General features: G+C 42.4%; 4 protein-coding genes across 9 annotated transcripts in view; 2 read left to right on the top strand and 2 right to left on the bottom strand.

Annotated features, from left to right (window-relative positions):
* The window catches only part of pear1 (platelet endothelial aggregation receptor 1), a 68,545-nt gene extending 50,682 nt beyond the window's left edge, over window positions 1-17,863 (bottom strand). For 2 of the 5 annotated variants that reach the window (XM_054781159.1, XM_054781157.1), the window contains exon 1: window positions 6,773-17,863. The gene's annotated coding sequence lies outside the window, so the exon portion shown is untranslated. The remainder of the gene's footprint in view (window positions 1-6,772) is intronic. The other 3 variants (XM_054781155.1, XM_054781158.1, XM_054781154.1) reach the window with 3 other exon arrangements.
* On the top strand, window positions 9,902-16,342 carry gpatch4 (G patch domain containing 4). Its single transcript, XM_054781164.1, has 8 exons — window positions 9,902-9,955; window positions 10,423-10,501; window positions 10,573-10,646; window positions 10,738-10,830; window positions 11,071-11,187; window positions 11,248-11,366; window positions 13,266-13,316; window positions 13,404-16,342. Exons 2-8 carry the CDS (start codon window positions 10,423-10,425, stop codon window positions 13,954-13,956), a joined length of 1,086 nt encoding a protein of 361 aa, XP_054637139.1. The 5' UTR covers window positions 9,902-9,955; the 3' UTR covers window positions 13,957-16,342.
* A 26-nt stretch (window positions 17,864-17,889) lies between the features above and the next one.
* The window catches only part of LOC129184813 (oxidized low-density lipoprotein receptor 1-like), a 12,405-nt gene continuing 2,561 nt past the window's right edge, over window positions 17,890-27,733 (bottom strand). The window contains exons 1-7 of the mRNA XM_054781165.1: window positions 23,607-27,733; window positions 23,300-23,377; window positions 23,016-23,096; window positions 21,689-21,796; window positions 21,409-21,603; window positions 20,038-20,207; window positions 17,890-18,236 (exon numbers count right to left, since the gene is read on the bottom strand). The exon at window positions 23,607-27,733 is cut by the window's right edge and continues 2,561 nt beyond it. Coding sequence (XP_054637140.1) covers window positions 18,111-18,236; window positions 20,038-20,207; window positions 21,409-21,603; window positions 21,689-21,796; window positions 23,016-23,096; window positions 23,300-23,377; window positions 23,607-23,658 — 810 coding nt within the window. The 5' untranslated portion in view covers window positions 23,659-27,733 and the 3' untranslated portion in view covers window positions 17,890-18,110. The remainder of the gene's footprint in view (window positions 18,237-20,037; window positions 20,208-21,408; window positions 21,604-21,688; window positions 21,797-23,015; window positions 23,097-23,299; window positions 23,378-23,606) is intronic.
* The window catches only part of LOC129184815 (tetraspanin-13-like), a 3,911-nt gene continuing 1,732 nt past the window's right edge, over window positions 25,555-27,733 (top strand). The window contains exons 1-3 of one of the 2 annotated variants that reach the window (XM_054781168.1): window positions 25,555-25,823; window positions 27,348-27,515; window positions 27,589-27,669. In XM_054781168.1, the coding sequence (XP_054637143.1) occupies window positions 25,761-25,823; window positions 27,348-27,515; window positions 27,589-27,669 (312 nt within the window). In that variant the 5' untranslated portion in view covers window positions 25,555-25,760. The remainder of the gene's footprint in view (window positions 25,824-27,347; window positions 27,516-27,588; window positions 27,670-27,733) is intronic. The other variant, XM_054781167.1, reaches the window with a different exon arrangement.

Here is a 27,733-nt window from a genome sequence, read left to right as displayed (position 1 = left end):
TGAAATATGTCAACGAGGTGGGGTCACTGTGATATTACTGTTGTGTGTAGTGTTGTGTCACGATAACAAATTTTGCTGGTCAATAATTGTGCTATAAATGATCCAGTCCAGGGTGTACCCCACCTCTCGCCCAAGATGAATACATCCATCCATTTCCTATGCCAATTGTCCTCACGAGGGTCGCGGGGGTATGCTGGAGCCTATCCCAGCTGACTTCGGGCGAGAGGCGAAGTCAGCCTCTCACCCTACTATATCGGGTAATACGAGTGTAAAGCCATTTAAAGCCGCCGTTACAATACATTGATGAGACAACAGCCACTGAAGGAAGAATGCTGTCCAGAAGAAAACAACCAGGAACTTCTAATGTGTGAGCCTATGTTATCTTATTTATGTCTAATATATCTTGGCAACATGCAGATCAGATCAAAGATGGCGCCCTCCGTGGCAGACGTCTCTGTGACACTCTCCCGTGTTTTTCTATTTTTTGCTATTTTATTGTTCATTTTGGACATTCAACACACTCACGCAGTACATTACAACAGAGAGACACTTTTGAACATCGGCAGGGTTCACCATGAACCTTCATTTAGCCTCTCAGACTTTGCCTTTCTTCTGCGCCGGGAGAACGCAGCAGCCTGCGGACCTGGTGAGCTGAATACCCGGCGAGCAAAGCATCCGAGGCGTAAACGAGGCAAGCGAGCCGGCCTGCATGCTAGGCTAAAAGCTAGAGCGACGAGGCCACCGCTACCAAGCCTGCTGCTAGCCAACGTCCGCTCTCTTGAAAACAAGATGGACGAACTACGAGCAAGGATTACAGCTCAACGTGAGATCAGGGAATGCTGTGTCCTCACCTTCACAGAAACCTGGCTGACGGAGGATATACCGGACTCGGCGATCCAGTTGGAATCATTTGCTGCTTACCGGGGAGATCGGACTTTAGCGTCTGGTAAACACAGAGGTGGCGGCGTCTGTGTTTACGTAAACAAACGGTGGTGCACAGACGTACAGACGATGGAAAAGTACTGCTCGCAGGACATTGAGCTGCTGATGGTGAAATGCAGACCTTTTTATTTACCTCGTGAGTTTAGCGCTGTGTATTTAACTGCTGTTTACATCCCACCACGAGCTAACACTGCTAATGCACTAGGCCTCCTGCATGACATCATTGATAAACACGAGACCAAACACCCAGACGCTGTATTCATTATATCTGGCGATTTCAACCACTGTAACCTCAAGACTGTCCTCCCCAAATATTACCAGCATGTGAGCTTTCCCACAAGGGAAAATAACATCCTGGACCAAGTCTACTGCAACATGAAAGGTGCTTTGAAGGCTGTTCCAAGACCCCACTTTGGAAAGGCCGACCACATCTCTATATTCCTTTATCCAACATACAGACAACTTCTTAAAAAAGCTCCCCCTGTAAGTACAGCAGTTAAAGTGTGGAATGAAGAAACTGATCAAGTACTTCAGGACTGCTTTGGCTGCACAAACTGGGATGTGTTTAAAACTGCAGCGGGGAGGGAAGATTGTACTGTTGACTTGGATGAATATGCTTCTGCTGTTACTGGCTACATTAGCACATGTATAGAGACTGTTACCACCACCAAGTATTACAGAAAATACCCTAACCAAAAACAGTGGATGAACTGTGATGTAAGGGCTAAGCTACGTGCTCGTTCGACTGCATTTGTCATGGGCACCGCTGATGACTACAAAAAGGCCAGATATGACCTGAGGAGGTCCATACGAGAGGCCAAAAGACAGTACAGACAGAAGCTGGAGGGCTACTATTCCACCTCAGACCCTCGGCGCATGTGGGCGGGGCTCCAGCACATCACAGACTATCGACAGCAGAGTAGCGTAGCCACGTCCAGCCAAACCACACTTCCTGATGAGTTGAATGAGTTCTATGCCCGCTTTGACACCCAAACTCCTGATGAGCAGAGAGGGTGGCTGAACCTGGGGAGCACACAGGACTCACCTCTCATGGTGACATCAGCTGATGTGCGCAGGGTTCTAAACAAAACAAACCCACGAAAAGCAGCAGGGCCAGACAACATCTCAGGACGTGCACTTCGGGTTTGCTCATCAGAGCTAGCTTATGTGCTTGCTGACATATTTAACCTGTCGCTTGCACAAGCATCTGTACCGACCTGCTTTAAGTCCACCACCATAGTGCCCGTACCCAAGAAGAGCAACGTGACCTGCTTGAATGACTATCGCCCTATAGCACTCACTCCTATTGTTATGAAGTGCTTTGAAAGAATAGTCATGACCCACATCAAAAAGAGCATCCCGGCGGCAACCGTGGACCCTCTACAGTTTGCATATCGCCAGAACCGGTCCACGGATGATGCAGTCAACACTGCCATCCACACAGCCCTTTCTCACCTACAGGGCCAGGACACATACGTCAGAATGCTATTTATAGACTATAGCTCTGCTTTTAATACAGTCAGCCCCCACAAACTCACAGATAAGCTCCTCACACTTGGCCTGTCTCCCTCCCTCTGTAACTGGGTGTTTAACTTTCTCACAGGCAGGCCCCAGTCAGTCAGAGTCCACAACCGCACATCCAGCTCAAGAATTGTGAGCACTGGGACCCCACAGGGGTGTGTGCTGAGTCCACTCCTCTACACGCTCTTCACCTACGATTGCGTGGCCTCCCAGAACAACACCAGCATCATTAAATTTGCAGATGACACTACAGTCATCGGACTGATCACTGGTGGTGTTGAAACATCATACAGAAGAGAGGTGGCGGACCTCATAGCTTGGTGTCGTGATAACAATCTCCTTCTCAATACAGATAAGACTAAAGAGATGATCATCGACCCAAGAACAAGGGAAAAGGAGCCGCATAGACCCCTGTTTATTGATGAGACTGAGGTGGAGAGGGTGAAAACCTTCAAGTTCCTTGGCACACACATCAGCGAGGACCTCACCTGGTCTCACAACACCCAACAAATTCTGAAGAAGTCCCAAAGGAGACTGTACTTCCTGAGAAGACTGAGGAAATTTGGCATGTCCACCACAATCCTGAGTTGCTTCTACAGATGCACTATCGAAAGTGTCCTTACCGCCTCCATCACTGTTTGGTACGGTAACTGTACAACACGTGATAGGAAGGCACTCCAGCGGGTGATCAAGACCTCACAGAACATTGTTGGGGCAGCCCTCCCCTCACTGCAAGACATTTATACATCTAGAGTCCTACGCAGAACACACAACCTCATCAAGGACAGCACACATCCACAACACTCATTATTCACACTCCTACCGTCAGGCAGGCGCTACAGGAGTTTGAAGTCCAGGACCACAAGGCTGGCAAACAGCTTTTACCCACAGGCCATCAGGCTCCTCAACGAAGCACTCGCACACGCCGCACGCAACACACGCACACACTCATAGCACTTTATTTATTTATTTATTTGTATTATTTACTTGTATTAATGTCTCTTCTGTTGTTGTTGCTTAATTTATTGGTATATATGTTTATGTGTTTATGTTTCTTATGTTCTTATTCTTTCATTTGTTTTCTTTCTTTTCTTGGGAGAATGAACAGAATAAGATTTTCATTGCATGGTATAACTGCTGTTGTACTATGCACATGACAATAAAACTCTCTTGAATCTTGAATCTTGAATCTTGAATCTTATTTTCTCTATTTATGTCTACCATATTGGGTATTACGATTGTTAAGGTGACCATAGGAGTGTTATTTCATCTCTAGAGGGCTCTAATAATATTAAAAACCGTATTTAGAAGGTCGTTAAAAGGTTTTCTAACCGTAACTACGAATCCTACTTCTCGGAAATTCACTTATTCATGTCTAGAGGGCTCTAATAATGTTTAAAAAATGGATTTAGAGAGTAGTAAACAGGTTTTCTATGCTGTAACTACCAAATTGTTCCATTTATGAATAAGGAATCCTACTTTGTGGAAATTCAATCATCACGGTCGGGTCTGGAACCAATTAATGCCATAACTGTGAAGGCGGACCATGATGACAATTAGTGAAAGATCTTCTGCAATCCCTCCTCGCACATAAGAAGCGGCGTGCAAACAGGTTGGATTTATGACTTTTACGACTCCGCTGAGGGGTTTCTTTTTGAAAAAGTAACACGGGTATTGTTTTATACTCGTGAATTTAAGCAGGGTCAACATCCAGTCATGTTGTCGGCAGGTGATGATGAACGACCTGGCAAGAAGACCTGCAGCCATTTTTCACTTCGCCGCTGTGAATCATGCACGTATTGTACGTACAGGAGGCTTCATCACAATAAACATCTCTAAACTTTGAGCATGTCAGTACCAGTGGTGAGTGTGCAGTCAGGGCCAGCAAAACACTACCAGCAGCACTGGCCTACATTTACAATTTCAATTCTCGTATTTGTTCCATGAAATTGTATGGATGTATTCCCAGCTGTCTGTCATTTTCATTTAGTAGCGTCTTTCTTGGCTGCACTGCTTCCAGAACGTGTATTTGTATGGTAGATGCTTTTGTCCAATGTGATTCCAGCTTCTACGTGTTGCCATGTCAATGTAATCTGCCCAAAGCCATCAGAACCAGTAGTGCTGGCCCATGTCACATACACATCATTAGCGATGGGCTTGTCATTTTTTTTTGTTTTGTTTAACCAATCAGATTCGCCTCACAGGACCTGCTAGCAGGCCCACGGTGATGCCAGCATTTTTCTGTCCTCTGATTGGTTGATCAGAGCAAAACAAAGTCAAGCTGGACAAGCTGCATAGTTTGTTTGTTTGCCCACAACGGGTGACAGGCGAGGGGGAGAAATTGACTTGGTGTCAGACAAAAGCTGGATAGATTTCGGCTAACACCAAAGCTAGCTAACTTATTTGTTTGTTTATTTAGACATTATACAATGTTTCTGTCAGTATCTTACTCCTGTACTTACTGTATATGTTCATTGATCTTTCATCTCCTTATTTATTGTCATTTATTTATTATCGTGGAACATGTTTTCCTTGTTTATATGTTTCAAAAGGTTAGAGCAGGGCTGTCCAAAGTGTTTTGCAGCTGTTTTTTTAATGCGCCACAGATACATTCTAAAAATACAAGTGAACAGCAAAATAAAAAAAAACAACAGCAAAAATGGAAGAAAAGAGCAGAGAGTTTTACAAGAATAGTTGATATAGAAGAAGAATAAAGTTCTAATATTCAGAAAAAAGTGGCAATCTTTAAGGAAAAAAAGTCAATTTTACATCAATAAACCCTTAATATAAGGCAAAACTATATTTAAGATGCATAAAGTTGACATATCAAAGAAAAAAGAAGTCGTGCTATCATGAAAAATAAAAACAAAGAATGAAAATTATGTTGGAAATCAGTTATATTACGAGAATGAACTCATTTTGGGACCAAGTCATAATATTATGAGAAAAAAGATTCACTAGAATATAGTTGAAATATTTATTTTAAAAATATTTTAAGCAAAAAAAATTGAAAACTGAGAAAAGGTTTCTATTAATAATACGTTCCGTCACCTAGAACACAAAGCTTCAGACGGAGGCTGTTTTTTCTTTAAATACATATAACATGGAGTGGTTTACAAAATGTCAAATATCATAGGGGCCCCCGCGTCCTTTGATTTTTCAGTGTGCCGCCCTCGGTGGAAAAAGTTTGGGCACCCCTGGGTTCGACAAAAAACGAAACCCACAAAACCCGAAGCAATTTTTCCCAAAGGAAATAATGTAAATCCAATGAATCCGCTCTGGACACCCAAAAATATCAACAAAAACACATTTTATGGAGAATAATTATAGTTTTTTACGTACAGAAAACAATGTGAAATAATTCTAAACGAGGAATGGATGGAACTTATTGTTGATGGGGACTCCCCGCACATCCTGGCCAGATGGAATGCAATAGTGTTGCTAACCTTCTTTATCAAATTGCTGCCACTTGCAGCTTACTTTGGCCCCATGGCGGGTTATTTAGCAGTGACAGTGAGTCAGCAAAGCATAGGATGCCGTTTGGACACTCGATTCTTCGGAAGGAAAGAGTACAGGGCAAACTGACATGTTTGTTACATGCAAACGAAAACCTTTTTGCCAAAAATTTCAGACGAAAACCAAATCATATGAAAACTGGGGCATACGAAAACCAAGGTTTGACTGTAGTAACATCCATCTAAACACAGGAAGTGAATGAACCGCTGAGACATGGAGAAGGCTTCTGCTTCTTCCTACTCCGTTTCGGACACGTCGAATCGTGCAAATGTAAACGTGCGCTTTATTGTCCATAGCAAGCAAAATCATTACCAGCCTTGAGCTACCATACTGCTGCATGTATACACCTGCACAAGCTAACAATGCAAGAGTCCAGTATGAAAAACGCTGATTTATAAATTTGAGATGTTTACAAATGATTTGCCCCGCGAATAATGTTAAATACGTTCACCAAAATATTACAAACAGCCCCCGGTACTGTTCAGCACTGTGTCAATCCAAATTTGACAACAATTACCTTATCAAAGTCAGAATGGATGAAAAAACAAAGCACATGGAAATACAGTACATCAGCCAGTTCTATTAGTCCAGGGGTGTCCAAAGTGCGGCACGGGCCCATTTTTTATTGGCCCTGTCTGTATATTTTAAAAAGAAAATTATTAATGAGATGTATTATTTTACATTACACCAATTTCCCTGTAAGCTCTAAGATGTTTTGTTCAGATAGTTTAGCTGGAAAAAGTTTGTACACCCCTGACCCATCAGAACGCCACAAAAAGACATCTTTACTCACCTTGCCGGCAGCAGAGAAGTCCTGCTGGTGGTCTCTGGGTGGTCCCGCAGTCCAGAATCTCTCCAAAGACGCCCCACCACCAAAAAAGAGAAAAAGAAAGAAAAAGCTTTTTTAAAATATATGAATAACAAAAAGTTTGCACGGATCTTGTTGCACAAAGCGGGTCGGAGGTTGTGAGAGGAGAACTGGAGAGGAAAGAGTCATCCCAAAAATAATGGGGGGGAGGGTCGTCAAGTCCAAGCAAAGTGGAAAAACTGTGACAGCAGCGAGGGAGGGGGGAAAGAGAGGGGGTGGGACAAAAGGGGGCGTTTTTGGTCTTCAGATAGATGGGTGGGTGGTAACATGGGTTTTTTTGAGTAAACTAAATCAAAGTTCTCTTTAAAAAACAGGAAGAAATTACGAGCTGGACGTCATTAGGTACAACTGCAATGAGGTCCAACGCAAAAAGAAAGGCAATAAATAAACAAGGGTGACAAAATATAAGAACCTTCATAGGGTCATACGTGAGCTGGAGCCTATCCCAGCTGACTTTGAGAGGCGGGGTACACCCAGGACTGGTCGCCAGTCAATCACAGGACCTAATGTTGCGTCCGATGAGCCACATCTATCTTTGCAGCTCTCAGCTGCGTTGGGCTCCTCCGAGAGTTCACATGAAACCGTCGCTCGACAACAGCTGGACTTGTTTCCTCCCTAACAGAAGGCCGGGCCGCTCGGCCTTGATAAGCAGCTGCTCCTGCACAAGCACCCGCCGTTCGCGTCCTCCTGCTGACACAGATAAAGACCTCCCTCTCGCAAAGCAGGACGAGGACATCCTCACTCGGGAGGAAACTAGCAGCAGCAACAGCAGGAGAGAAGAGGTGAAACTATTTCCTGTACACACTCAACACCGACTTATTTGAAATCTGAATGTTTCACAGCCGCGGCACAATAACTTCAAACAGAGCCGGCTGGCCCATTAGGCAGTACGGCAATCGCGCTTAATTGGTTACACACCCGACCGTGATAAGTGAACTTCCGTGAAGTAGGATTCCTAGCATAGGAAACCTGTTTATGATCTTCTAAATACGTTTTTTAACATTATTAGAGCCCTCTAGAGATGAAATAACACCCCTATAGTCACCTTTAGAAAATAAGCCATTTAAGACGTAAATAACCCGTGCTTGTGTGTTGCTGTAAATGGGTTCTGGTGCTGTTCTGGCACTGAATTCATGATGTGATGTCGGGGGTTCAGAGTTAGAGTTTTAGCCTGACAGGGGTTACGGCCGCAACAGCAACGCATGTTCGGGATTATTGTGTCTGCCGTGAGATCTAGTGATGTGCGATACCACCGATCAAATACTGACTAAAATTCAGGCTGGTATTGGTGATACCGATCCGATACTATGTGCAAATTCACCTCACTGATCTGGTACATTTTTAAAAAGTAGTGTATTTCAGATCATAGCATTCAGAATACAAGACATTTCATTCATTTTATTATTATTTGAATACATTTAGAATTAATGTAAGTAAATCATGTAAAATATGTCAAAATGGTATCTTAAACAATTAAAAAAAGAAAATGATGTAAAATAATAAAACCATTCAAATAAATGATTAATTATTAAGCACTACTATAAGAATGAAAACTTGATTCCCGATTCACACACGGCTCCGCTTACGATCGGTCATCGTTTCAAAAGACGAACGTTTCAGACAAACGATATCTCAAATGACTAAAGCATCAAAAGTATCGATATTTTGATTTGAGAATTAATTCTAGAGCATGAAGAGCTGGTATCGTAAGTATCAATATTTCAGTGTCAATCCACACATCACTAGTGAGAGCATTCAAAGCTGCAATAAAAACCTGTTGTTTCGGTCTGGTGCTTGTGCGTCTTACTACACTACAGTAACCTTACTGCCCCCTAGTGACCAGTGTAGAATATTTCATACACAACATCTTTGAATTCGTCCTCTGAATGCCTTATACGGTATTTGTAATTCACTCCATTTAGCCATTTGTATGACTACAAATGCTTAATTTAGGCAAAATTACATAGAACTTGCTTAAATATAAATTTTGTTTTACTAATAATAGGCCATGGCCGTGATAGAGTAAAGCTGCAACATTCTGTATTACACTGAACTCTTGAAATGGAAAATATCACACTGACTCAAAAGCAATGCCCAATTAGTATTATTACTTGGAATTTATATGCACTGGGAACAAAAACGAGCCTTCACCAAAATGTTCCTGCAGAGTTGGAAGCACACAGTTGTCCAAAATGTCTCGCCAAGACGAAGAATTCAGATTCAGGGGTGCTGGATGCGAGCCGCTAAGCTAGATCGTGTTTAGGGTCAATGCGTTGACGGTTTAGCCTCTTAGCATCCTATCCACTGACTAGCTCAAAACAAAAGGTGCTATGATGCAGTGTGACGAAAACGTCTCCAGACAAAACACAGTTATAACCATATTTTTAACCCCCCAAAAACCATATCAAGCCATCGTTTTTCTGACATTCAAAGCGAAACGCAACAAGTATGTCAATACATTTAACTTTGCTGTTTTGTAAATGATGAGCTTTTTAATTATACATTTTATATTTGCATTCTAAGTGACAAGAAGGGTTCCTTGTTAAATTAATGCACACGTGAGGTTCTAAAATACTAAAAAAAGGAAATCATTCGAGGCAAGATAGATTCTTTCACCTGGACTCCAAAGGGTTCCTGTCAAGAAAATGAAAGTTTACGCTTGAAAAGCTGTTGAGATACAAGAACAAGACGAGAGGTCATTATTTAAGTGACTAATACTGCCATCTAGTGTTCACTTCTATACTACCATCCATAATATCGTCAACTCTACCAATAGTAAACATTTTACCTACGAAAACACAATTTATTTCTTTTACGGCACGAGCGCATACAAATGAAAGATATTGACTGACTAAAGTGCCGATGAGGAGCAAACTTTTTGAATGGAGATGTTCGATCTTGATTCTTTTGCTACCGAAACTGCGTAAAAAATGGCACAAAAATTTCAATATAATTGTGTTTGGAAACTGGAACGCAAACGTGAGCGGATTCATCAAATGTGGGTGGAAGGAGGGTAAAACCCGGAAGTACATAATGTGCACAGACCGTGGCGTATTTCCGGTGTCATGGCAGCCTCCTATTGATTCCGCGTGTCAGACTTCTACTAAGGTGTGAATGCTGCTTTTTTGCACCACTTTGCTTCTTTGGTTCTACAATGCTTGGATGAAATGCGAACTAAGAGTTTTAAAAAGAGTTAGCATTCTGTATTGTGTCCATTTTGTGCTGATAGCCCTAAGCGCGTAACTAATGCTGTTGTTACCAAAGGTCCATGTTTGGCCTTTTTTTAATTTTTATTGTCAGTCAGCAACATCTCAATAGGTAACTCTATTAAAATATGCCCGGTACGTACTAGACACGAATTAAAATACGTTGACTAAAATAAACTATAAGGACAGTGATGAAGGAAGCTGGTAAACTACAGTTGAAATTTAAAGCACCCAACTCAGTGTCTGTGTTCCTTGACGACTAGCAGTAGTCACTTGGACGTTTTTCAAATGAGACACGTTTGCATAAGTTGGCCTTGAATAAAAATGTTGTTTTGCTCAATAATTCTCAATAAAACTTGCTTCGTGTAGATGGCAGAGGTGGTGCAAGACAAAGGACATGGCTTGAGGTTTGCTGAAAAGCAACTTAAGCGTCACGGGTGGAAACACGGTGAGATATTTTATATCGGCTCATTGCATCATATTTTAGCCACTAAAGCTTCACGTGTGCTGTGCAAGCAGGCAAAGGACTGGGGCGCGAGGAGAACGGCATAGCGGAAGCCATCAAGGTGAAAGTGAAATGTGACAAGGGAGGGGTGAGTGCTGGATGATGCATACACAAACGTGTTGTTAATGTTGTCTTGAGCGTGGACGGTGTCTTCTGACCTGGGCTGTGTGTTGTGCCAGGTCGGCCACAAGGAAGGAGAGCAGTTCACCTTCCACTGGTGGGATCACGTCTTCAACAAGGCCTCGTCCAGCCTGCAAGTGGAGTCTGATCGGGTTGGTACTTCTTTGGGAGACCCTCCACCATCACGCAATCTTTTCTTTGCTCTCCAAACATGACACACATACAGGAGGTTCTCGGTATACAAACAGGTTTTGTTCCTGCATACATACACTTTAAGATGAGGTCTTCCAAGATGTTCTGTGGTGAAGTAAAGTTAAACTACCTTCCCGTTATTGTGAGCTGGACAAAGACGGCATCGGGTGATTGACCGTGTGGTCTTCTGTTTGGTGCAGGATGGCATCGTGTTGAAGAAGACATCAGAGGACGGGGAAGAAGTCGGCATGATTTCAAACAAGAAACCCCGCCAGGCCACACTGGCAAAAGCCAAACTCTATGGATGCTTTGTCAAGGTAACAGCAATGGTTGCAGACGGAAGACACGATGATGATGAATATCTGTCCTTTCTTTAGTCGGCCACACTGCTGTCGGGTCAGGAGCGGCCGGAGGTCAAGTCTTCAAAGTCCAGCGATGGCAGCAGCAGCTCAGACGAGGACGACGAGCAGAAGCTGGATCTGTCCAGCACCACACAGTGAGCGCTCATTTCTGTCTCGCCAAAGCGCAAGGGAGGCAAAATGTCGTCTGCTAGTCTACTTCAGGGGTGTCCAAAGTGAGGCACACGGCTGTTTTTTATTGGCCTGTGGTACAAAAAAAACCCAGACTACAGCAAAAATGGAAAAATAAGGATCGAATTTCCTTTTTAAAAAAAAAAAAAAAAAAGTCTAAATATTGAGGAAAAAAAAGGTGGAATCTAACAAGAAACGGTCTTAATTTTAAGAAAATAACATAATATTATGAGGGAAAAATAATGTAATTTTAGTAGCAAAAAGTGGAAATATTAAAGAAACAAAATAGCAAAGTTGTAATTTTGGTAAAATTAGGTTGCGTAAAAGTTATGAGAATAAAATCAAAAAATTATGGGAATAAAGTCATAATTACGAGAAGAAAGTCGAAATAGTTGGCGAAAAAACAGCAGAAATAGAAAAAATGGCAGTAATTTTATGAGAATAAAGTCAAGATTCGATGGGAGCAAAGTCATAATTATGAGAAGAAAATTTACAAGAAGAAAGTTGAAATGGTAAAGTTGATGTAACCCGCCCTGCTTCGCACTGCCCGCACCGGGGCTCAAACACATGACATTCGCGATGAGAGACGAGCGCGCTGACCACACGGCCAAAAGCCAGGACTGTCGGCCGCGTGTTCAGCGCAGCTCTCAAGGCAGAGAGAGTGAGGTTTACCAATGTACACTCGCGCAGCCTCACGGGCTGGCATCCGTTACATTGATAGTAGTAGTAATAATAATAATAATAATAATAGGCTTTTCCACCTATAATCACAAAGCCGAGACGCAGTTTTTTCTTAAAATATATAACTTGTTGTGCTGTAAAATGCCTGATCTCAAAGTTTTTTGCATCATCTTGTGATTTCACAAATTGGCTAGCTGTGTTTTATGTGAGCTTTGTAACCTTTACCCCAAAAAGCACAGGATTTCAACAAATGTAGGCAAAATATGCTTTTTGCATATTCAACATTGACAGCAATTGAGCAGGGACACCAGTTAAACCAGGGGTCGGCAACCTTTTGCATCAAAATAGCCGTTTGGGGCCCGTTTCTACCAAATTAAAACCCACTTGGAGCCACAAAACCTATTTGACCACTAAACGGAAGGTGATACTACATGTAGTTTGCTTTGTGTATTGTCCCTTTCTTTTTCTGTCTTCCTGGAGGAGTGACTAGCCACACCTCTTGCCACCTGGCAATTAGTCATTTTTCTTCATCCTTCTCCACTGATTTCGGATCCATATTCGTGTTGGAACACATCGATTGGCTTCAGTTCCAGCAACGCTCTTCATGTTGCTTTAGTTACCATTGTAGGAAGCTAACAAGCAAAATAGTTTTCTCACCAGAAAACGCTGCCCTGAGCACATGCCCATCTCCAATGCAGGACTTTGAAAGGAGGAGACGCTGTAGTGACTACACAGACGCATCAACCAACTGGAGCCACAGCAGAAGGATAAGAGGGTTGCTGACCCCTGGGTTAGACAGCTGAAGTGCCCATTTGAGCGCCATTAGTGAAAACAACGATTGGCCAAAATGTGCAGGGAAGTTGCGGGGATTGGTTGAGTTAGCAAGAACGGGCGCGATTGCAACATTGGGAAATCCTGCAGGGTCTGATTAGTGAAGGCTGGGGTTGTCACGCTACATCATCATCACAGGTGGGGATTAAGGCAGTGGGGTCTTTCAGTATCTGTGTCTTCATGCATGGTATTCACACTTGAACAACATACATACATACATAAGCCTCCAGCGAGGTGGCAGCAGTGCTCACACTAAACGGACTTCCTGTTTAACCCAGTAGAAGTGGGAAGAACGCCGGCGTGCAAAGTTTCACTATTTTGCCAACATGAAGAGTGTTTGAACTTGTTTGCAGGCTGTCTGACTGTGAGCTCATGAAGGCTTGTGGAGGACGCACTGCTCACAAGTAAGTGCAAACACATCTTCTGTGCAAGGGTATTTCAGAATAAAACAGGAAGTTGTTATTTACGGTGGCACTCTTGTGTGTTTGAAGAGGCGCCAGACACGGTTTGACCATGAGCGCTAAGCTAGCCAGGCTGGAGCAGCAGGAGGCAGAGTTCATGGCCAAGTACGGCAAGAAGACCATAGAGGAGAGGCCAAACCACGTGGTCGAGGAGCCTCAGAGCAAGAAGAAAAAAAAGAAGTCGTCCAAGGAGAAGACCGAAGCAATAAATGGCCAGGAGGCGTCGGAAACGCCCAACGTTCAACTCAAAAAGAAGAAAAAGAAAAAGGAGGCAAGCACAGAGAAAAGGACCGACTGCTGCGCTGAGGACAAGAAGGAGGAAGTCTCCTGTGTAGAACACAGCGACACACAAACACAGAGGAAACAGAAGAGGAAGAAGAAGAAAAACGGAGAGTTTAAAAGTGCAGAAAGAAGCACAGGGCAGGAGAAGGAGGAGGAGAGACTGCAGAGTCAACCTGCAGAAGAAGAGCAGCCGCTGAAGAAAAACAAAAAGAGCAAAAAGGAGAAAAGATGTTTGGACTCAAACATCAGCGAGCAGACACCTCCACCAAAGAAGAAAAAGTCCAAAGAGTACCGTAGCTAAAAGAGTAGCGTAGCTCCTGAAGTGTTCTGTTGTGACTGAGGACAAAAGTCCAGAGACTCGACTCTTTAGGACCTGATCGTGTCCATCACATCCAATCATCTGCATCACTCTGAAACAACAACCTGCACTCGATGTTCCGACATGGAAACCGTCGAGCGAGATGCTGGACAGAAACCTTGTGATGATCCTCACAGACAAAGAAACAAACGTCCTTTGTGACCACACTTTGACTTCACACTCTGCTGCCATTTTAAACACCAAGGCTTCACACAAAAAGCCCGTCTCATTTCTAAATTTAAAAAAGGTTACTTAACGAGCTGCATCGCAAACCCTGCCATTTCACTCAAGGACTCGTTCACCCAACAGTTCCTCCTCATCCTCTAGTGAGCCTCACTGGCCACTATCATCAGCGCATTGGAGGAGCAATCGCATCAATGAATTGACTTTTCTTTTGTCAGCATGTCATGCTTTTGACTAGGATGTCCCGATCCCATCCTCGGTATTTGGAAGATCGGATAATATCTGCGTCCGTCATTTTTTCCCAATTTGAGCATTTATTGGATTTAGGACCTGACCCCCTGCTGTGTAGTAAAGTCAATTCAGCAATACTTTGGTTGCTTTGAAGAGCTATTTTCATAACCACATTCAATTCCACAAATTCATGTTCGTAACAAAAGCGTATCTTTTTTTTTTTTTTTTTTAATGATCGGGATAGGAAGCAAAAACGTGGATCGGGACATCCTTACTTTTGACTTGATGTATTATTTCCAGTCTTTCTAATCATTTCTATTTTTAAAAAAAAAAAAAAAACAACTGTCCTTCCAAAACCCTCCATGAAGAACGGCAGAGGGACCATTGTCCTGGTTCTCCCAAACAGAACAAGATGATGACACTGTTTTTTTTTAATTTGTCCCAGAGAATCGGGATCAGTTCGAGTCATGCAGCCCGACTGAACACGCATGCAATAAAATCAACTTTGCAGTACAGTTCTCCTGGAGGTGGTGCCAGAGCCTGTAGGCTGCAGAAGGTTGAAGTCCAGGAACAAATGTGTTCCTCTGGTAATTGGGATCATGATTGCTAAAAGGACCTCAGAACTGCACAGCAGATTATTTTCACAAAAGAACTGTCTGTTTTTTGCGTAATGACTGATCTACCTTTTAATAATGACCAAGCTGGCAACCACAGCATCTCTTGGCTACATAGTGGACTTGGATTGCTGTAAGGTCTTAATCATCTTCATTGTGCCCGATTTTGCCTTTTGGTCAACGATCCATGCGTTTTATTACGGATATATTGAGACATGAAAAATACGTGATGTCCTTATTTCACTGATAAGTTAGCATTTGTGCTCCAAATGCTAGCCAATCACCATCTTCATTCACTACAGATTACAGAGGTGTCCAAAGTGTGGCCCGCAGTTTGTTTTTAACGGCCCTTGGCACAGTCAACAAATTACCGTATTTTCCAGACTACAAGTCGCACCAGCCATAAATGCTCAATGAAGAAGAAAAAACCATGTTGCACTGGACTGGGGGGGAATTAATTTGACAAAATCAGGGACCAAGAACAGACATTTCATCTTAAAAAGGCTAATTATAGTAACAAAATGGAGAACAACAGGCTAAATAGGTGTCTGTTAACGTAACACTAACATTTACTCAGATCACTCGAGCCTAAACTAGTTTACTTGCAGCTTGTAATCTGCAGAATATGATTTTCTTTTTGGGGGCGTTTGTCTTCAGCCTTTCAGTTGTCTTTATAAGTTGATGTTTACATTGTACATTTTCAGTGGCACAGGAGTGATGGGACTAGCAGATACTGGCACACAAGCCTAGAGCGCCCTCTCGTGGCTGTCGGTGTGGAAAAAAACAAAACATATAAGTCGCAGCACCAGCCAAAACATGAAAAAAAGTGCGATTTGCAGTCCGGAAAATACGGGAAATAAGGCCAGCGTTAGAAGATTACATAGATAACAATGAAAGATTTCGATGACGATGGCCCAAATCCGCCCAAGAATAGCAGACCTGTGTATCTTACAGTACAGGTGTATTGGAAGCCCAAAAAATGTATATTTTTGCCAGCATACATATCCTTGCAAGATTTGCTAAGTTTTAGAGTATGTTAAAGCCCTTTAAAAAGCCAATTATATTGCAAAAATAACAATTGGATTGATTGGAGCGTGTATTGAATGTGAAGCCAATCAAAGTGGCTCCCACGTCCTTCCAGTGGAAAAGGTTTGGACACCCCCTTGAATAAAGCATGGACTGATTCTTTTTTTGAAATTTTACCCACAGTATGGCTTGTCAGCATTATAACGTTTTAACCTGGAAGACCGAGGACATGTAGAGTGATATGATTACACAAATTAAAAGTCTAAACTTGTCAACTGTCTTTTGCCTGTCAACTGACTGAATTGAGTGGTTGATGTTCCATGAGGAGGGCTGTGAACAAACACTGATAGATCCCTTCCTTCACTTCAACATTTAACTTGACAGCCTTAAATTACGACACAGCACCCCAGCTGCAAAAAAAAGAGGGATTGTGCAACTCATAACTGGTCACAGATTACACAACCGTCAGCTTCTCGGAAGCGACGTCCCAAAGTAGGGCACACACGACCATGAAATAGAGGAAGTTGGAAATTGTAAGAATACCTGAAAAACAACAACATCCTGTCTCATCAACTGATGACGAAAATCCTCAGTGGCCATGAAACATTGCAAACAATTTCGGTCTAAAAGCGTTGACGATTGCTCAATATTATCGGTCAGCCCTAGTTATAAAAAATAATTACAGTGAAATCTCGGTTTTCGTGTTCCCCAGTTTTTGTGCGATTCGATTTTCTTAGAAAAAGAAGACTATTGCACGTTACACACTAGTCCATTGGCCGTGTACTGCACTGTATCGTGAAATTAAGCACCCTACGCATTTCTGACCCACTATTGAGTGTGACCGTTGAATAACCCGCCATTGACCTTCTAAATACGGGTTTTAACATTATTAGAGCCCTCTAGACATGAAATAACACCCCTATAGTCACCTTTAGACTTGTATTACCCAATAATACGAAAAAATAAGACAAATGACTTGTGCTCATGTGTGTTGCTGTAAATGTGTTTCGGGCAGGAAGTGACATCGGGGGTTCAGAGTTTTTAGCTTGGCGTAGGATACGGACGCAATGGGAGCCCGTGTTAGGGATTATTGTGCCTGTTGTGAGATCATTCAAACCTGCAATAAAAGTCTGTTGTTCCGCGGATCAAGTCTGGTGCTTGTGTGTCTCAACCAACATTACAGTAACATTACTGACACCTAGTGACCAGTGTGGAATACTACATGTCACAACATCTTCAAATGTGTCTTCCAAATGCCTTATATTTTAATTTTACTTCATTTAGCCATTCTTATGCTTGAAAATGCTTAATTTAGGCAAAAAATTTAAATTACACATTTGCATAAATAGGCATATTTTTGACTTAATTATAGGACAACAAAATTCCTCATATTCCTCATTCCTCATACATAATTACAGTATGTTGCATTGTTTCCTGCATGTAAAACAATATTAATTCACTATAAAATGTGTGTTTTCATATTTTTGGGTGTCTGGAACAGAGCCATTGGATTTACGTGATCTCCTCTGGGAAAGTTTGCCCCTGTTTTCAGTTTTCGTCAAACCTTCTGGAACAAATGAATAACGAAAACCGAGGTTGTGCTGTACTAGTTTGTCAGTTTGAAAATTGGATGTTTTTCCAGCTGACCGCTTCATCACAGTTGCGACCGAGCTAGATTTAGCTCGCTCGCTAGCTACTTAACTCGATTTAGCCAGAGTGTGTTCCGGTGAGCCGCTTGCGGGCTAACTAGCGTCACATCGCCAATACTGCTATCTTTGTGGAGCATTCAAATGCATTTATTCCTAATCTAGTTTGAACAAGGCGTTGGTTTGGCAAATAAAGCGATTCCTCATCTCACAGCTTTCTTTACTCCAGTTCACCAGCGAGTCGGATGGCCGAGTCAAAGCACAGTTGGTTCTGCTGGTGAATTGTTGGGCTCTCCAGAACCTATTCAGGACAGACAAATTGATAACTGACATGTTTTGTATTAAATTGGTTTCAAATGTATGGATGGATGAATGAATGATCGCTGCGCGTGGGTGCTTACATCACTGTCAGGTTCCTTCCGTGGAGCCACTCCCATTGGTTCGTCTTTTCGTTCTTGCTCAGGCCCATCCAGTAACCGTGCCGGTCGTCGTTGTATTTCCTCGTGTGGTTTGTGACGAACTCCTGAATTGGCCACGCCATGCAGATGACAGACTCATAAGGACATACTTACCATATTGTATAGTACCGCACCTGGACAAGGTGCACTTTTAAGCTATGAAGGATCCTCGTTAGGTGTCAATACTACAGTAGAACCCCTTAAAAGTGAAACTAATGTATTAAATAGGGATGTCTCGAGCCACAGTTTTGGCTTCTGATCAAATCCGATTTTTTTTAATAGTCTCGCCGATCCGGTACCGATCTTTTTTTGTTGTTGTTTTTAATAACAAGCTTTTGTTACAAACATGAATTTGTGGAAGTGAATATGGTTGCGAAAATAACAAACCTCTGAGTCAGATCCTTAATCCAATAAAAGATCCAATGAAAGCCCATCCAATCAAAGATAAAATTGCCCTGCAAAATACTTTGAGGGTAGGAATAATCATTTGACATGGTCATAGATCAATTTGTGGTGTGATTTAGAATATATAATTTTTTTAAACAAACTCTCTTCAACGCAATAAGAATTTATTGACAGTCCCTAGTATACACAACCAGCGGTTACAGCGGCACTTCCCGTGCGAGTTCCCCGCACCATGACACCACAGTCCAGACACAGTGAGGGGGGAACTACCACTGTACCTACAGAGTCGAATATCTGACGTCCAACGTGAAACTAATTTCACCAAGATACACTGCGCACATGTCAGCGTGGTGGTGTTTTGCGTTTTCTTCTTGCGGGTGGTGGGAGTCGAGTGGCAACCAGCTTTGAGGGGCACCGGACCTACCATGTTGGAGTGTGGCCCAGAGTTATGAATGTTGTACGGCAACCGGATCGGCCCGATCTCGTGGCGGAAGCCGATGTTATCCGATCTTCAAAATACAGCGGATCGGCATCCAAGCCCGATCCCTAAGATTGGATCGGAACATTCTAGTATGAAAAGGTCCCTCACGATGTCAAAGTGACTTTTTAAAGATGTTCCAACAGTAATATGTGTCCCTAGAGCCTGTTTATGAACACAAAACCTGAGATAAATCTAATCTCTCTCACTTCTTTGCTTTACTTTTTACAGAAGAGGCGTTCAAACGCATGCTTTTGAAGACTTTTTTTTTGGACGCTGTGGGAAACAACAAGTTTGAAAACACACACACACAAAAAGCAAACCAAACACCACTGAACTTTCTTCTGTTGCTTCTTTGTCATTCTTTTACTTAACAAGACGGAACCGCCTGCGAGCGCTTTGATTTGGGGCAGCGGCTGACAGCAGGACCCGCTGCTCGTTGAGAAGAGCAACACGTGCCTTCATGCTGGACTTTCCAAAAGTGTCTGACAAGATCAGAAAAAGTTGCTCGATTTGTTGCTAGTCTCTTTTTCTGGAGTGGTCTGAATGGTCACCAAATATAGCGACAAAGTTGGCAACACTGATCCTCCTGCTACATCTTATTCCCGGACATGTGTTAAGCAGCAGCGTTACGATGCCATCTACTGTAGGTAAAATATATTCGTGGCAGGCCACCACAAATACATTTTGAATTGGAAATATTGATGTCCCCACCCCGTGTATACGCCCACCACTTGACGGAGGACAGCTTTGTAAAAGACAACAGCAGGCTTCTCTGCACGTTTTAAAAGCCCGGTGCTTACTAAAAGCATTTTTAACCTGTCTAAATTCCAGCAGCAAGGCTAGATTCTGGACAACGCACTTCCAATACACTATTGTGGCACCTCTGACACTTATTTCAAATTGGTAAAAAAAAAACAAAAAAAAAACAGCATAATATGAGACTTATTAACAAAATAACATATAAATAACATCAATCTTACCTGTTCTTCTTGGGAGTGAATCATCAGCAGGTCTGCGTTTCTTTGCCTGCATTCGTCCACGCTTCCCTGCCAGGTCTTCCAGTCATAGTAATATTCTGACTGGACGAAGAGGTAGCACTTGGAGTGGAACAGCTTCCATCCTTCCATGCATGGTTTACACAGCGCTAAAACTAGAGGGAGACGAGTCCATCCACACAAGGAACGCTTACATTACTGTGGAACCTCCCAAAGATCGTACAATTCAGTTTACAGTTCATTCACCAAAATATTTTGGGAAACAAAGCCTCAGCTGATTGACGCTGATTAACTACGTTTTGTTTACTCTTTGGCTTTTTTGTGCGACACTCCAAAAGAAGGATCAGTATTACGTCGCCATTGAGGGTTTTATTTATATGTCTAAATAGTAACAGTGGTTGACAGTATTGTACAATTGGCTCAAAAACCCGGATCGTCACAGAAGGACGTGGACAAACATGACCGTTAAGATCAAGCAGTGTCGGAGATACAGAAAAAGCATCTCAGAGTTGTGTCTGTCTTTCTGTTTAGCTCCGATCTCTGTCAGCGAATCAACCAATGGGAAGACAGCATGCCTGGCGTGACTTCCAACGCGTTCCGCGGTGGTTATGCTAGCCGGCTAAATCTAACGTTAAAGGCATCTGTAAAGTTAAAACCGTTGTTTGTAACCGTTGCATCTCCAAATGTGTCCCTTTTACTCTTCTTCCTACTTTCATTTCCTTTTTAAGTCACATAAATGCCACTCTGACAAGCGCTAACTTTCGGCTTGCCGGTGCCATGACAACAAACCCAAGTGCGCGCATTTTGATGACGTGATGACGTTGCGTTTACAGCTTGGAAATACTAATACTGTACAGTAGTTGCTCTGTTGTAAACCCTAAAGCTGTAAGACTATTAAGACCTTTCATTAACTGAATTTGGAATGCACTGATTTGTTTTATTTATTTTACTATGTCATTTATACTTTATATACATGTTTACTCTTTATTTGCCATCTCTTGTTCTTGATTGCTATCCGTTTGGGCTTTGTCCCCACGTTGTGATTGTGGTTGCAGGTGTTTTCAGTTTTTCAATACATATTATATGTATTTGTGTGTGTGTGTGTGTGTGTGTGTGTGTGTGTGTGTGTGTGTGTATATATATATATATATATATATATATATATATATATGTATGTATGTATGTATGTATGTATTCGTATATGTGTGTGTGGATGTGACCAATGTGGAGGTCTGAAACCCAGTGTGATGTTCATCCCATCACTTCACTCAATGACTTTAATGATGATCGGTGATATCAGCTGGTTTGTTTACCTCCCGCACATCGTTTCTGTTAAAACACCTCGAATTTGCTCACCTTTTTTGGAGCAGTGGTTCATCACAGGAAAAACATTGTACTCCAGGATGACGCCCATGGTCCAGTTGAGGCTGTCTCGCTCTCTGGTCAGCCCCTGAGCCCTCCCCTGCAGCTGGGCCACCTGGGCCAACAGCTGCTGGTTCTCAGCTGTCAGGTTGGCATTCTCTTGCTGCTGCGCCGACATGACACCGTTCACTGAGGTCAAGAGGAGGGAGACGCTTTACTGTCGCTCTCAGGAGGTGTTCAGTGAATGGGAGGCCCCGCGGGCAGGCACACTTACAGTGGAGGGTGAGAGCGACAATGACGGACATCAGGATGACGCAGACGATGCCCAGGCCCGCTGCCGCCAGGTTTAGAGGTGTGTGAAGAGCAACCTTCTCCACATTGTCTATCAGGAGAGAAGAAAGTGAAAGTTTGGCAGCAAAACAGTGGAACCACTAAAGCAGAAGTGTCCCAAGTGCTTTTTTTTAATTCTAAAAATACAAATTACAAGAAAACACAACACAATTGGGAAAAGGTGTGACATTGATGCTTGTTTTTCCGTTAATAAGGTTAACTTCCGAGCATTTATTTTTTTACTCAATGAAAAACATTAAAATTGTGCCCCAACATACGTCCCTCGATGTAAAAAGGTTTGGTCACCCCGGCCCTAAGGTCAAACGGTCACAATTTGAACAAAAAACATTGGATTTAAAATACATTGCTGCCAAAACCTTGTTTGAACTGCCGCAGACCATTAACTGCGCGTGTTTGGCTTTTTGTGTGACACTTGTCCCAAAAGAAAGCATCGTTAAGAAAGGACGAAAAATAAACTTTTCGGTTTTTTATCCTCTCAAGATGGCTGCGGTTTAAGTCTGCTTATTCAGTTAACACCAAATTGAATGGGAAAGTTTAACAATCATGATAAAGCAGCATCCGAAGTACAAAAATACATACAACCAACGATGAAGCCTCATTTTCGGGGGGGACTCCCCACGCACAGTGACAGGTTTTCACCGCTGCGCCGTGCGGGGATTGGAACACCACCATAAGCCAAATCTTCAAGATTTAAACACTTAATGCCCAAAATATCCATCAAACGTACTTATTTGTCTATATGACGCACACAGAGCAATGAACTTCATGCCCCGTCACCTTTCTGCGTGAGGCGTTCAGGCGCACTTGTAATCTTGAGTGTGAGGTGCTAATTGTTTTTCATTTTTATTCACGCACCCCCGTGAGAATTGGTGTACCCGTGGGGGTACGCGTGCCCCACTTTGGGAATCTGGGCCCGAGATTATTCATAATTAAAGTCAAGACGGAGTGTTTCATTGTTCTAACGTTTGATATTGTCAGTGGTTAACGTCTTTTTACACAAAAAAAAAGTGAATGCCTTGTTCATGTTAGCATTATGGCTACATCTTTCGTAATTAAGGTTAAAAACGAGTTGTTTATTGTTCTAATGTTTGATCTTATTGGAGGTTAACTTCTTTTTACACTTGCACGACAGTTAAAATGTTACTTTATAGGTCTCCCGTGTGCAGCAGATTATTTCTATTTTCATGATTTCCTACACGAAACCAGTATCCTGTCACCAGTATCCTGCGTGTTGGCCGCGTGCAAAGAACCTTGGAAGGTGCGTCGCAGACCGCACGTCTTCTCCTTTGTCCTCACGTCATCGTAGATCTCCTCCACATCACTGGGCTTCTCTGGAAGAAACAGACACATTAAAAATATACATTGATTTTTTTTTTTAATTCAAGCATCGTGCTGACCACTGCGTCTAATACTTTCATTCGAGTTCAGCTAACTTAAATTCAAACTGCTGCCACCCGGTGGACAGGAGTGGGATGTGCAGCAGCTTTCTGTTGTGCTTTCAGAGGAGAGACAAAAAGCCCAAACGTTCCAAAACCTTGTATGACTTCACGTGGTGCCCATGGCCCCGAGTTGCTCCTCACATCTTCATAGATGACTGCATCGCCGAGGCTATCTGGAAATAGCAAAAATATAGCTTTAGTTACAGTATAATGACTACACTCAATGTTTTGTCTCGTTTTTGTGGGTCAAACATCACCAAAGAGGACTTTTACTGACGCTCATTAACATCATACATGCATTTTACAGTTTGGAGAGAGAGAGAGAGAGAGAGAGTTGGTCGTCTTAGTTGACCTCGCATCCTCAAACGACAACACACTCAAACATGTCCACAAATGACTCACTGTGAGACTTGAACTTGACTGTCACATAATTCAGCTCTTCTTCTGCCATCATCGAAAAGTGTTTCACTTCATCCCAGCCACCAAAACGTCAAACCGCTGCGGCTTGAGCTCGTGCTTCTTGGCCAGAAATGAAACCAAAGTGCGGGTGGGACGAACACACTTAAAACTGTAAGTTCTTCTTTTTGAGGGTGTGATGCAAAACAACGCAAGTGGTGAATGTTTGATTTGATGCTTCTGGCAGCCTGGCGGCGAGTGGCTCATGTCATCCATCGGAAAAACTCACAAAGTGGTAAATAAATATACATTTGGCTTTTTTCATTGTTGTGACCACACATTTTTAAGGTTGTGTGTGTGCCTTCCAATATGTACAGTTAACCGAGACTAAGCAATATTGTGATATTGGCTGAATAATAAACGACTGGCATGGCTCAGCCTTTTATTAGCATTGAAACACATTTTATGTCTCATCAAACTCACGGGTATGTCAAGTGCACCTTTATACCTAATTGATGACTGTTTTTTCTTCTTCTTTTCTTTTATGTCAAATGCTCTTAACTTCAACCTGCTGTCAAGGAATAAAGATGGAAATGAGCCACTGGCTCATTTTTGCATACAGAATTTACATTAAAATGTTTATAACATAAATTGTCCCTGACGTAAATAAATAAATCTGCAGGCAGATGCAAAAACACGTCTAACTACAGTTTTTTTCTGAAAAAAAAAACAACAACCATGCAGCCACTGTTGCCAACTTTGCAGTACGAAAAGTAGCTATCGGCTGTCCTAGAAGTCGCTGGATGACACCATCGTCTATTTTGAATTTAATGTTGTAAAATGCTATAGGAAAAAAGCACAACCTCGTAGACAAAAAGGTGTGTAAAAAAAACACCTTCATTACAAAGGCTAAAGAGAACTCTTCAAATTAGCACAATTGAACAGTGAATAGGAGATTATTTGTGTGTTTATTCTATGGCTCACATTAACATGACTCAAGTGTGGTTCCCGAGCAGCACACTCTTCTGGTGAATGTATGTAATAGCAGTTTATCAGTTAGTTTATCAATTAACTAACATTTACCGCAAGAATTGTAAAATAATCCACTTCATTTTACAAATAACAAGTAGCAATACACTAATTATAAAATATCCCCCTCTTTTATCCAGGCAGTGTGCCGGGGAAGCGCCACTGCTGGCTTGTGACTGCCTTTGGGCGGGGCTCACCTGCCAACGGCACCCGCTGTTGCTTAGTGAGAACACAAAAATGCAAAACAATACGTGCTTTCACCAGAAAACACCCCAACGACGCCAGAAAAAGTCGCTAGATTTGTCGCTAGCCGCTTTTGAGAAAACATGTCATCAAGTGGGGTTGGAATGTCGCCAGATGTTGCTACAAAACCGCCAAATCGGCAACACTGCTTCTATCACGTGACCCCAACACACACAACAGTACTTCCGGCCTTCAAAATAACACATTCTGTGGGATACAAAATGAGGGCGTCACAAAAAATAGCTAACAATAACATAAACTGTCCCTTTCTTTCGCGGTGAAAACCGCGTCTAACAAAAGTAAAAAACAACAACAACCGTACAGCAGATGCAAACACTTCCTATGTGTCTTGTTGTACAACTAACAAGGCACGTTGTCGCTCTAACTTATCATGTACTTTACTTACTGCCCCCGGCAGCCCATACCCTGAATAGCAGCTCAGAACTACACAATACTCCTGACGCTACACTACTAAAACGTTTGGCAAAGAATCCAAATGGTACAACAGTCCTAATTTAACAACATTTGTTTTTCGTGATTAGTACAAAGAAGTGCTAAATTCCCACGTGAAATCACATTGCGAGCAGTCCGCTACTTGTTCGCGGCCACACGAGGGCGCTGTTCGACAACATTACATCTGTCTTTCTCAAAATGAAACAGGAAATCGAAGATCAAGACGCACAATAAAACCCCCGACTTTTAAAACATTTTGCAACCAGAAGCCATTTAGAATGATTGGTTCACAAAAATGAATTTATAAAACGACAGGAAACTATGTCGCGTGTCATCTCAAACCGGAAGTATGGCCACGCACCTGACCAGGTTAAAAAAAAAATATACAGGTGAACAAGTCTTCATTGTGTGACGGACGGTCTCCTGATCGCAGAAATGGTTTGTGGAGGATTCATTTGCACCAAAAATTCACTTTGCGCACTAAATTTACTCTATGTGGTAAGTACACCTTTCATTGGTAATGGTTTAATTTAATTGGAACAAGCATATAAATTACAATGGAATACATCACACCGCTGTGATGTATTTGCTGTTTTTGCTGTTCAGAATGTAGCTAAAGACTTTAGAAATAAGTCACCTTCCCCCTTGCGTTGGAGACATAACAGATCTTTACGACACTGATTAGTTTTTGTAGATGTGTTTGTGTGAAACGTCCTGTCGTTTTTTGAAAGTAGGATGTTGACCTCTTTTCAGCCAAGATCCAAGCTGTGACAAAGCATGTATTTTAAGTAAGGTAATTGATTGGATTATTTCTCCTGCTGTCTATTTCTGTGTAAAATGAAAACGTGTGTAGTTGCAGTTGGTAGGTTTCGTAGGAAGACGTGCTTTCATTTTTACTTGAGCTGGAAGGACAGTAGTCTTTTGAATGAACAGTTTTAAGCCCTAAGTATGTGTAATTGAGTACCATTTCTTCTAATATGGATATATACTTGAAACAGTCTGCACTAAGACTTTAGACATTGCATTTTTGTCATAATTTGTCTTTTTATTAGCTTAGATTTATACTTTCAGAACATGAGAATTACGTTTAGAGGTATGAAGTTGCATTATTTAGCCACACGGGACGGTCAAAGTACAGTGGAACCTTGGGTTGCAACTTTAATCCAAGGAGGTCTCACGAACTGAAACGTACACTAACCGAATAAGAAACAATGCAAATCCAATTAATCTGTTCTAGAAAGCCAGAAAGATAAGCATTTCCAAGCATAAAAATGACTAAATGAGCTAAAACACAAATATAAGGCATTAACATGGCGCATTCAAAGACATTGTGATATGTAGTATTCTACACTGGTCACTAGGTGTCAGTAATGTTACTGTAATGTTGGGTGAGACACACAAGCGCCAGACTTGATCACCGTAACAGGCTTTCGTTGCAGGTTTGAATGATCTCACGACAGGAGCAGTAATCCCTAACAAAAGCATGGGCTACTGTTGCGGCCGTCACCCACCAAAGCTGAAACTCAAACTCAACTCTGAACTCCTGTTGTCACTTCCTGCCCGCCTCTCTTTGAGGTCCCCTAAGGAACACGTTTATAGTAACACACAAGCACAAGTTGTGTTTTAAATGGCATATTTTCTCATCAACTATATTGGGTAATATAAGTGTAAAGGTGACTATGGGGGTGTTATTTCATGTCTAGGGGGCTCCAATAATATTGAAAAACCTGTATTTATAAGGTTGTAAACAGGCTTTCTATGCTTTAACTATAAAAATATTCCATTTATAAATAAGGAATCCTACTTGGCGTAAATTCACTTATCACGGTCTGGAACCAATTAACCACGATAAATCAGGGATTATTGTATATATGTATAAACGATGAATGTTATTTCTTAAAGGTATAGTTTGTCACCTCAATAACCCAAAATGGAGCCAAAGAAAGTTGCAACTGCCAGCGTTTGATGAAGAAAGCACTAACCGAGGCTCCACTTCCATTTTGTGAAATGTTCCTACCTTAGCTGGTGAGCCTGCTGCTGGTGGGCGCGGCGGCGTGGGGGAAATGGTTCGACTTGGTCTCCAGCATCCGCGTGGTGGCGGTGGTCATCGGCGTGGGCATCTTCCTGTTTGTGGTGGCCTTCGTGGGCCTGTGTGGCGCCCTGAGGCACCACCAGGTCCTCCTCTTCTTTGTATCCTTTTTCTACACCGCTCTCCTTGTTTGTCAGCTAGCTCTTGTTCCTGTGTCCTCAACCCATGCCCCAGTACATGATCATCCTCTTCTTGGTGTTTGTGGTGCAGCTGGTTGTGTCCTGTGCCTGTTTGGCCCTCAATAAAGACCAGCAGGTACGTCCTCCCTCACTGAAACCAGCGCTGTTCTTTTTAAAAGACGGTGACGGCCGACGACCGC

The sequence above is a fragment of the Dunckerocampus dactyliophorus genome, chromosome 7 (genome assembly GCF_027744805.1).
Source record: "Dunckerocampus dactyliophorus isolate RoL2022-P2 chromosome 7, RoL_Ddac_1.1, whole genome shotgun sequence".
In the NCBI taxonomy this organism is placed as follows: Eukaryota; Metazoa; Chordata; class Actinopteri; order Syngnathiformes; family Syngnathidae; genus Dunckerocampus; species Dunckerocampus dactyliophorus.
This window is presented reverse-complemented; position numbering and strand designations above follow the sequence as displayed.